A 9604-nucleotide genomic window follows, 5' to 3' on the forward strand; every position below is an offset into this window, starting at 1 on the left:
CCACAATCTCCTGTGAGCATGGACACACCAGGAAAGCAAGATTACAATCATATTAAACAACCTGTTTTGCGATATTTCCTTGAACCAGACGTCTCATTAAAGAAATCTGAATCCACCAAAAACAGTTGATCTGGTACTATAGCTGTTCTCCATCGAAGCGAGATCATAGATGATGGTAGATCTCTGCTCGAAAGAATGAGTTCAGATCATTCCCCCGGTCTGAGAGTTGGGTTCCCTGTGGCCAGAGATGGTTTTCAAAGCCTCTTCAAACTTCACTGATGTTACTCTGCTGCAGCAGCTCGTCCATCTTCCTCCTAGAGCAGCGTTTTCCCTCCCTCATCCTCCTCTTCAGTTCCCTCTGCACGGCCCTTGGCTGCTCCCTGTTCCCTGACCTAAAGACGCTCTTCCTCTCCTCGAGGAGAGCCTTCGTGTCAGGGTTGATCCTTGGTTGATTGTTGAGAAAAATAAATCTCTGTCCATGATCTACCAGACACTGATCATAAGAACAGGGATGGTTTCAGTGGTGAAGGAGACCTGGACCTCCATCATGGAGGTGAAGGGAAGGTCTACAGGGTGACAGGGTGTCAGTAAGCGTAACTTTTCAGATGTAGCAGCACATTGAGTCTAAAGATGGAAGTGAATCTTCTCCAGAAAGACTTTTGAAGTGAAGCGGTGAGATCTGAATCCAGCGGAGGCTCTGGAAGGAGCTCCTGACCAGATGTCACAGATTCTAACTGATCTTTTTCCACTTTTCAGATTCTTCATCAGGACCCGTGGTTGCTCCTGCGCCCCCTTCCCCGTCACTGTCCATCTCCCCCTCACCTCCTGCCTATCCCTCCCCCTCCCCCCTCCCCCCACTGTGTTTCCCTGCCGCTTCCCCGCCGCCCGTCCAGCAGGAAGAGGAGGAGTCCAGTCCGGTCTGTCCCCCGGAGCAGCAGCAGTCCTCCTATCAAAAGGCTCCGACTGCAGGCACCTCGCCACCTCCCTCCACCTCGCCCCCTGCCATCTCCTCATCACCCCTCTCCAGCCTCCCCCTGGCCCAGTCCATCCCCCCTCCCTCCACCACGCCTCCTCCTTCGTCCTCCGACCAGGACCAGGAGCCTGAAGCTGGACAGCCTTCCCCGTCCTCACCGTCCTCTTCCTCACCCTCGTCCTCATCCTCCCAACCGCCATCACCGCCGACCCCGGAGGAGGCGCCGGCGTCGCAGCGTCTGACCTCGCTCCACCTGGCCAAGAAGCAGGCGGACGCCGCCATCGCCGGGGAGAGCGAGGAGGAGGACAGCGAGAGCGGAGGCGAGGGCATCTTCCGAGAACGAGACGAGTTCGTGGTTCGGACGGAGGACATCGGGACGCTGAAGGTGAGCGCTCCTCCCAACCTGCTCCGGAGGATTCCGTGTGAATCACTTACCGTCGGTGTTACGATCTGCGTCTGCTTCTTCCCCAGATGGCGCTCCAGACGGGGCGCGAGCCGCCGCCCATCTGGAGGGTCCAGAAAGCTCTGCTCCAAAAGTTCAGCCCCGAGATCAAAGACGGTCAGAGGCAGTTCTGCGCTACCAGCAATGTGAGTTTACCTGAAGGAGTTTTCTTCACCTTTACTGCACCGTGGCGACGCCGCTGTGCATTCAAATCGGTGAGATCCAGGTTCATTCATCATCACTCCACTGCAAAAGTGAGGCTTCAGACAAACAATGCAGTTTTCATGTAAGACCACAAATAGGTGCTGTTGGTTGTTTCTGTTATAAAAATCACACACATGCACCCAGAGAACAATGTGCTAAAAACATGGCGAGTATTCGCATGGACGGACGATGACTTGGATTGTTATTACGGTGACGCTCAACTATGAAAGAGACAAGTCCCAGGAGAGTATGGACGGGGAGTCATGACACTCCGTTGTTATTGTCCATCTACTCACGTATGTGCAGAAGAACTATTTCCTGTGGTCGTGGTGCGCATGCACAGTAGCAGTGCTTCAGAAAAGTTCAGTTTTTGTAGTTTCCATGAAGATGGAACATTTCCAGTAAATTCAACCTTGGGAGTTGGTTTTAAAAAGTTGCGATTTAGCGACTCCAAGCACAGTTGTTGTGTAAACAGCACCGGAAATGTAAGGAATGTTTGAGATCTGATTGGTTCATGCTCCAAATGACTCTATAATTCATTAAGAGAATATCCAGTCCTTCTTTATGTATAAAACACTTTAAAACTACACAATAAAAGCCAAACATACACAAAGAATAGATTAAGATAAACTTCTAACTCGTTAATATCAACATTTCACATGACGATGAAAGCCAAGGATAAGATGTATATTTTTAAAAACAAATTATTTGAATGATATACTTTATTCTGATTGGTCCGACGGATCCACATTTTATATGAAAATACTGTGAAACTGTAATTCCTCCCCTCGTTGTCTCTCCCTCAGTATTTGGGTTACTTTGGTGATGCCAAAATGCGGTACCAGCGCTTATACGTGAAATTCTTGGAGAACGTAAACAAGAAGGATTACGTGAGGGTCTGCTCCAGAAAGCCCTGGCACAGAGCCGGCCTCACCCTCAGGTACGTGCGCCGGTTCGAGTCCCACTGACAAATCAAGCTTAATGCCATAGCAAGTAGAAAAAAAAAAGAAAAAAGATTGACTTTTAATACGTGTCTGATAATGTGATGGTTGACAGGCGTCAGTCTCTGGCCAAACCTCTGCCTGCCCTCCACAGCCAGAGTCAGGACAAGGACAGGCAGAAAGAGAAGGAGCTGAAGGAGCAGAGAGAGAGGGAGCACCGGGAGAAGGTGGAGAAAGAACTGAAGGAGAGAGAGCAGAAGGAGAAGCAGGAGCAGACGGAGAGGGAGCAGAGGGAGCGGGAGAAGGCCGAGAGGGAGAAGAGAGAGAGGGAGAAGGAAGTGGAGAGGGAGAAGGAGTGCGAGGGTGAAAAGAGGGAGAAGGAGCAGAAGGAGAGGGAGAGGAGGGAGAGAGAGCTGAAGGAGAAGGAGAGACGGGAGCAGGAGAGAGAGGAGAGGGAGAGGAGGAACAGGGAGCAAAGAGAGAAGGAGAAACAAGAGAAGGAGCGGAGGGAGAGAGAGAAACAAGAGAGAGAGTGGAAGGAGAGGGAGAGACAGGTGAGGGAGTGGAAAGAAAGGGAGAAACAGGAGAGAGAGCAGAAAGAGAGGGAGCAGAAAGAGAAGGAGCAGAAAGAGAAGGAACAGAAAGAGAGGGAGCAGAGTGAGAGAGAGAGGAGAGAAAAGAGGGAAAAGGACAAACAGGAGCGGGAGCAGCGAGAGAGGCAGAGAGAGAGGAAGGAGAAAGAGAGGGAGCAGAAAGAGAAGGAGAGAAGAGAGAGGGAGAAGGAGAAGCTGAGGGAGCAGGGCCGAGACAAGAGGGAGCAGGGGAGAAGAGAGGACGCTGTGGAGATCTCCAGGCTGAAAGAGGAGAAGAGAGGAGGAGAGAAGAGGACGGAGTGTCCGTCCAGAGGCAAAACCTCCAAGGACAAGAGCGAGCCTCCCCCCAAGAAGAGAAAGAAGTGGCTGAAGGAGGTGCCCACCTCGTCCTCCTCCTCGTCCTCCTCGTCCTCGTCCTCCTCCCCGCCCAGCGACGACGAAGGTGAGTTGTCCCCGTGTGTTCAGCCGTTCACGAGTCCCGGTCGCGGCGTGCACGCGCTCAGTCTGCAGCCGCTCTGTGTTTCAGGACCGACGCGGGCCGGACTCAACAGCCGGGCCATGAGGGAGATGTTCAGGAGCTACGTGGAGATGCTGGTTAGCACGGCGCTCGACCCCGACATGATCCAGGCCCTGGAGGACACCGACGGTGAGACGGCAGCAGTGCTGAGAGAAAACCCTTTCAAAGAGACGCTGTGACATTCGTTACCAGCTTTAAAGTTTAACAAAGCTTTTTGTCTCAATAGTAATTCTTACCCTAAACTCTTCTTTACTATGAAACTGTAATCATGGTGTCTGTGATGCAGTAGTATCTTCAGGCCCTTTCACATTGGGATAGTCCGGGACTCGGTTCACTTGGGAGGGAGGGAAGCTGAGGATTTTCACACCTTCGTTTGGTCTTGTGGCGTTCACATTCACTTTTGAGACCCGAACAAAAAATGGAAAATGTCACGCAATTACAACAACTGCTGGTTTAGGGGCGCTGTCGCCCCAAAACAAACACTGACCCTAGAGGAAGTGAAGAAGAAAGACGGCTCATTGATTGGTCTGGAATGAAACTTTAAATCTCGTCGCTTTAGCCCGCGGTGGCTAGGCTATTTAGCTCGTGGCTAATGGGTAGCCGCAAACAACCATAATATAAAGTCTTCAGACCAGATATCAATGAGTCTTCCTCACTGCTTCTTCCTCTCGATTTCTTCCTCACTACCCCACATCTGCCCGCAAGATATTTTTCTGCATCTGCTTCTTGTGATTCGCGCGGTCAGCTTTGTTTTTTCACTTCCCAGAATGCATTGCGCACTACGTCACGTCCTCTCACCCCGCCCCTTAGAAAGATCGTCCGTGAACGAAGCGAGTCCCGAGTTCTCAAGGGGACCAGAGATCTCTTGTTAGATTCGGTTCAGAGTTCGTGGGCGTGTTCATGTCGCCCAAACGAAACGAGTTTTCCCTGAAGAGAACTCTGGTCTCACGTCAAGAAGGAAAGATTCATTCCCAACGATGTGACGAGAATAAACATTTACATATCTATCTCGAAAGGTAAGATAGAAATCCCAGAAAACACTTTTTAACCCCAAAGGTTGAGAGAATATTGAAAACGGCAGTAAGTTTTCTGGTGGCAGCAAATAGTCACGCCTGTTGTGGCGATGAAGCATGAAGTATAAAATGACGATGACACAATTCTGTCTTACACCTTTCAACTAGCTTCCAGCACATTTCCGCAAATTTCCCATGTATTTTTTTGTGATGTGTTATAATGAATGTCATTTTGAATTGTTTTGACTGTAGATACGACCAGAGGCACTTTATTAATAACAGATTTAACACATTTTAATGCAACAATTTAAAGAGGATAGTTAATCTGACATGTAAAAAACACAGAATGGAAACATTCATGTAATTTTCAGGAAGTTACACGAAAGAAAACCAAATTTCCGACTGATGACATTGGGTCAAACCGATCCAAAACCAACATCAGGGTTAGATCTAGTGACAGACTGGGTCTAACTTGTTCCGTCAGATGGCGAAAGAAGACTCAGGAACAGAAACCAACCATTTCAAATCCTGAGCAGGTCCTCTCTTTAAATGTGTGTTAGACACTCAGAGAGGTGGACACCCTCCCAATAAGCTGAATGAGGAAACCGTCCCGCTCGGTTGAAAGCTGTGACAGAAAATCCCCAGTGAAATGACTTGACGTGAGTGTTTTCCGTCTTCAGATGAGTTGTATCTCCCTCCCATGAGGAAAATCGACAGCCTGCTCAGCGAACAGAAGAAGAGGCTCCTGCGGAGAGTCAGCATGAGCGCTCAGCACCAGGTAGCCCCGCTGCTCGCCCGTCGTCCCGCTGTTCAGCCCGGCGAAGCTCAATCTGTGCAGCGCAACTCAAAGTTTCATGTCTGGGACTTTGTTCTCCAGGAGGCGTTGCACGTGTTCCCCAAAATGACTGCAGATCCTCTGGAATGTGGAACGGTCAAGGTTCACTTCGGTGGAGAAAGCTACAACCGCAAAACCCTCAACCGGGTCAAGAGGAGCATCCCCAAGCAGCAGGTGAGACGGCGGCGGCGAGGATCGCGCTCACATTAAACTGTTTGGTTTGTCCGCTTGTCAAGGTGAGTTGGTGTAATATCTGCCTGCACGCTGCAAAGATAAGTGAAATCCAGGGATAGTTGGATTATCGGCCAATCAGAAGCATTTCTGATTGGCCGGTTGGAGCAACACAGTTTTTAAAACTGAAACAAACCAGGGAGAGAGAGGACAGACTGTCTTCACTTCTGGGACATCATTCCAGGTCTGGAGACGATTATTACTGATGGAAAACCAGGAGAAAGAGAATTTTGCATCATATGACCCCCCTGAAACGAGTCCAGTTTGACTTTGTAACTTGTAACTTTGTAACTTTTCTTTCATTAAATGTTTTGTTTCTCTAATTAAATGTTTGTGATCTGATCTTCATTCCAGGATATGAAGCTTTCGATTGAGACTTGTCGGATATACAGTCTGTATCATTCTCTGCACCACTACAAGTACCACACGTTTCTGCACTGCAAGAAAGAGGTAAGACCTGAAAACTAACTCATAGAAGATACTGTTGAAACACATTCAAATATAAACAGGAAAACCTTGCAAAAAGCGACTTTTAAATAAAAAAATATTTACAAGAACATTTACAAAGTATGAAATGCAATAAGGAAATAATACATTTATAGAAACGTGAGGAAAATGAATATAAAATTCACACAATGAAAAATAAATAAATTCCAGCATGAATATCTTTTTAATTACTTGGATCCTGTTAATGGACTTTTTGGATTTAAACTCAAACTCTGCTGTCTGTAGCAAGAGAGTTTGAACAGAAGGCTGTGGAGCCCCTTGGTGCCTGTTGAGCCCCCTGGTGGCCGGGGAGCCCCCTGGTGGCTGTGGAGCCCCCTGGTGGCTGTGGAGACCCCTGGTGGCCGTGGAGCCCCCTGGTGGCTGTGGGGACCCCTGGTGGCTGTGAGGGCCCTAGTGGCTGCGGCGCCCCCTGGTGGCTGTGGAGACCCCTGGTGGCTGTGGAGACCCCTGGTGGCCGTGGAGCCCCTTGGTGGCTGTGGGGACCCCTGGTGGCTGTGAGGGCCCTAGTGGCTGCGGCGCCCCCTGGTGGCTGTGGAGACCCTTGGTGGCTGTGGGGGCCCTAGTAGCTGTGGCGCTCCCTGGTGGCTGTGGCGACCACTGGTGGCTGTGAGGGCCCTAGTGGCTGCGGTGCCCCCTGGTGGCTGTGGGGGCCCTAGTGGCTGTGGCGCCCCCTGGTGGCTGTGAGGGCCCTAGTGGCTGCGGTGCCCCCTGGTGGCTGTGGGGGCCCTAGTGGCTGTGGCGCCCCCTGGTGGCTGTGGGGGCCCTAGTGGCTGCGGTGCTCCATGGTGGCTGTGGCGACCCCGAGTGGCTGTGGCGACATCTGGTGGCTGTGAGGGCCCTAGTGGCTGTGGCGCCCCCTGGTGGCTGTGGGGGCCCTAGTAGCTGTGGCGCTCCCTGGTGGCTGTGGCGCCCCCTGGTGGCTGTGGGGGCCCTAGTGGCTGCGGTGCTCCCTGGTGGCTGTGGCGACCCCGAGTGGCTGTGGCGACATCTGGTGGCTGTGAGGGCCCTAGTGGCTGTGGCGCCCCCTGGTGGCTGTGGGGGCCCTAGTAGCTGTGGCGCTCCCTGGTGGCTGTGGCGACCACTGGTGGCTGTGAGGGCCCTAGTGGCTGTGGCGCCCCCTGGTGGCTGTGGGGGCCCTAGTGGCTGCGTTGCTCCCTAGTGGCTGTGGCGACCCCTGGTGGCTGTGGGCTCCTGATCAGCGGCTTCATTTGCACATCGGCTCTGCTAAGGCTGAGCCCCACCTGTTGTCATCAGAAAGGACTGCATGCAAAGTTTGTTCTTCATTCTTTAAGATTATCTACAATATTTTTGTGTCTGTGAATAAAACTTCCTCCTAAATTCCACATAGTTAGTGTGAGCAAGAGGTTATTGGTCTCCTCCTGCTGCTTCAGGCTGTCCTCTCCTGATTTATACCGATGATCACATAGTGACGTTCATTCAGAATCACATGATCTTGATGCCTCGTGGGGCTCGGAGCCTGGAGCCACTAACAACGTCATTCAGAAGGTCAGAGCTGATTGGCTGGCGCTGATTCAGGCACTGCTTCACAGAAGCCCAGCGAGTAGAAACAAATACCAGCTTGTGAGCAGTGAGAGCAAACAAACAGTTGAAAATCAAAATGAATTAGGTGGATTATTTTCTGGAGTAGGAGTCTGAAACTCTTACTTTAGTGGAGAAACTGGTAGTAAACTGAATTTTAATTAAAAGGGTTTTTTAATGTGCTATCTCCAGTCCTCAACCTTCTCACGGGATCAGCGCCTGTATTTACATCTCGAAAACGCCAGTGGGTGCTTCAGACCCGTTCAGGCCCGGTTCCCTGGTCCCTGGTGTCTGATTGGAAGCGTTCTGTGTCTCGTCTCTCTCTGAGCAGACGGACAACATCGAGCAGGCGGCCGAGGACCCCGGGCAGGAGGAGGTGGTGCAGCAGTGCATGGCCAACCACGGCTGGCTGGAGAGCCTCTTCAACACCTTCATGGAGCTGCTCAGCCTGAGCGCCAAGGCCTGAGGAGGACCGGACCTCCAGAGGAAACTGTGAACCTGGACCCGCCCCGGCGAGGAAAACCCCTACTGGTTTGGTAACTCCTGAAGTATTAGTTCCATTGTTGAATCCATCTCAAAGTACCCCTTGATTTCAAGAATTGTAACGAGGGACGGAGGCGGTGAGATGATGTGAATGTGGTGAAAAGATGAGACGCACCAGAAAAAACTCCAACTGTTTATAAGTATGTATTGATAACTATTGTTTATAATTTATACAAGGACATTTTTAAAAAGGTCCATCCTAAGATGGCTTTTGTTTCTTGTTATTTTTGAAGAAAAAAAAAGAAAAAAAGAGGAGGTTTTAAAGGGTATACATGAAATGGCCCAGCTGCAGTTCTCGCTGTGTTGGATGAGGAAGCGGATCAACATGAGATTAAAAAGGACTATGTGATAGTCTCTTCTTTACACTGAGGGGGAGGGGGGGGGGGGTGGGGGGTGGGGGAGGGAAAGTATTTAAAACATGTTCTTTTTGTTAGTTCTTTAAAAGACAATGACAGAGGGGCTTTGATGCCTTCGACGATGACGAATGAAAAAAACAAAGGCGGCGCTTTCTCGAAGGAGGCTCGAGCGGTGCCATCCAAAAGTATACATGTCAGTATTTAATGTTTGTCATTTTTATCTGTTTGTTGTTGATTGATATTTGCTATCATTTGACCTCTCCGAGGATATTCTTGCAGAGCAAACCTTGTTTCGATGTGTAAATATTGTACAGTTCCTTCATTCTCTAGTTTCCAGTTGCTCTTCTGTACATGAAATTCCTGTATTTGACATAATGAAATAAACCTGTTCAAATGACAACGTGATGGATGAAAAACACTGTGACCCAGTCTTTTCTTTCTTTCTTTCTTTTTTCTTTTTTTTTTAAAAAGTGTCAATACTTTGTTGTTTGGAGTCGTGTTGGTTTATAAAGTGGCCATGTTTGTATTTCCCCCTCGAAAAAAGACATTTGTGATCAGAAGGTTATGTATTATTAGAATATTACTTTATATTCAAAGTCTGCCTAATTAGAAAATTCAGTTCAATAACAAAACATGTCTGGAAAGCAGGGCTGTCGGTTTGTAAAAAAAAACAAAATACCCACAATGCAACAGCAATAGGAGAAGTTCTTGGGACGTTTTACTGTGTTTTGCACCAGAAGGCTTCATTAAAATCATCTTTACTGCAGGAGTAATTTATGTTGTAATTCTTTGGTTTTGTGAAAATATCGACATTTCCATCTCATTTTTTCTGCACCACAACGAAGAAAAACTTCAAAGTTTAAATTGAAATGTTATTATGTCGCCAGTCTGACCTGCTCGAGGTGATATT

The 9604-nt window shown here is 49.4% G+C and overlaps 1 protein-coding gene across 1 annotated transcript in view; it reads left to right on the forward strand.

The window, feature by feature from the left end:
• Positions 1–9044, forward strand: part of prr12b (proline rich 12b) — a gene marked incomplete at its 5' end in the record, with an annotated part of 30045 nt that extends 21001 nt beyond the window's left edge. Inside the window, 9 exons of the mRNA XM_080487254.1 lie at positions 757–1358; positions 1445–1561; positions 2426–2559; positions 2676–3595; positions 3680–3799; positions 5364–5461; positions 5561–5692; positions 6104–6199; positions 8127–9044. Of these exons, the coding sequence (XP_080343380.1) occupies positions 757–1358; positions 1445–1561; positions 2426–2559; positions 2676–3595; positions 3680–3799; positions 5364–5461; positions 5561–5692; positions 6104–6199; positions 8127–8261 (2354 nt within the window). The 3' untranslated portion in view covers positions 8262–9044. The remainder of the gene's footprint in view (positions 1–756; positions 1359–1444; positions 1562–2425; positions 2560–2675; positions 3596–3679; positions 3800–5363; positions 5462–5560; positions 5693–6103; positions 6200–8126) is intronic.
• Positions 9045–9604: the final 560 nt, after the last annotated feature.

Source organism: Lipophrys pholis (assembly GCF_963383615.2).
Source record: "Lipophrys pholis genome assembly, chromosome: 19".
Taxonomy (NCBI): Eukaryota; Metazoa; Chordata; class Actinopteri; order Blenniiformes; family Blenniidae; genus Lipophrys; species Lipophrys pholis.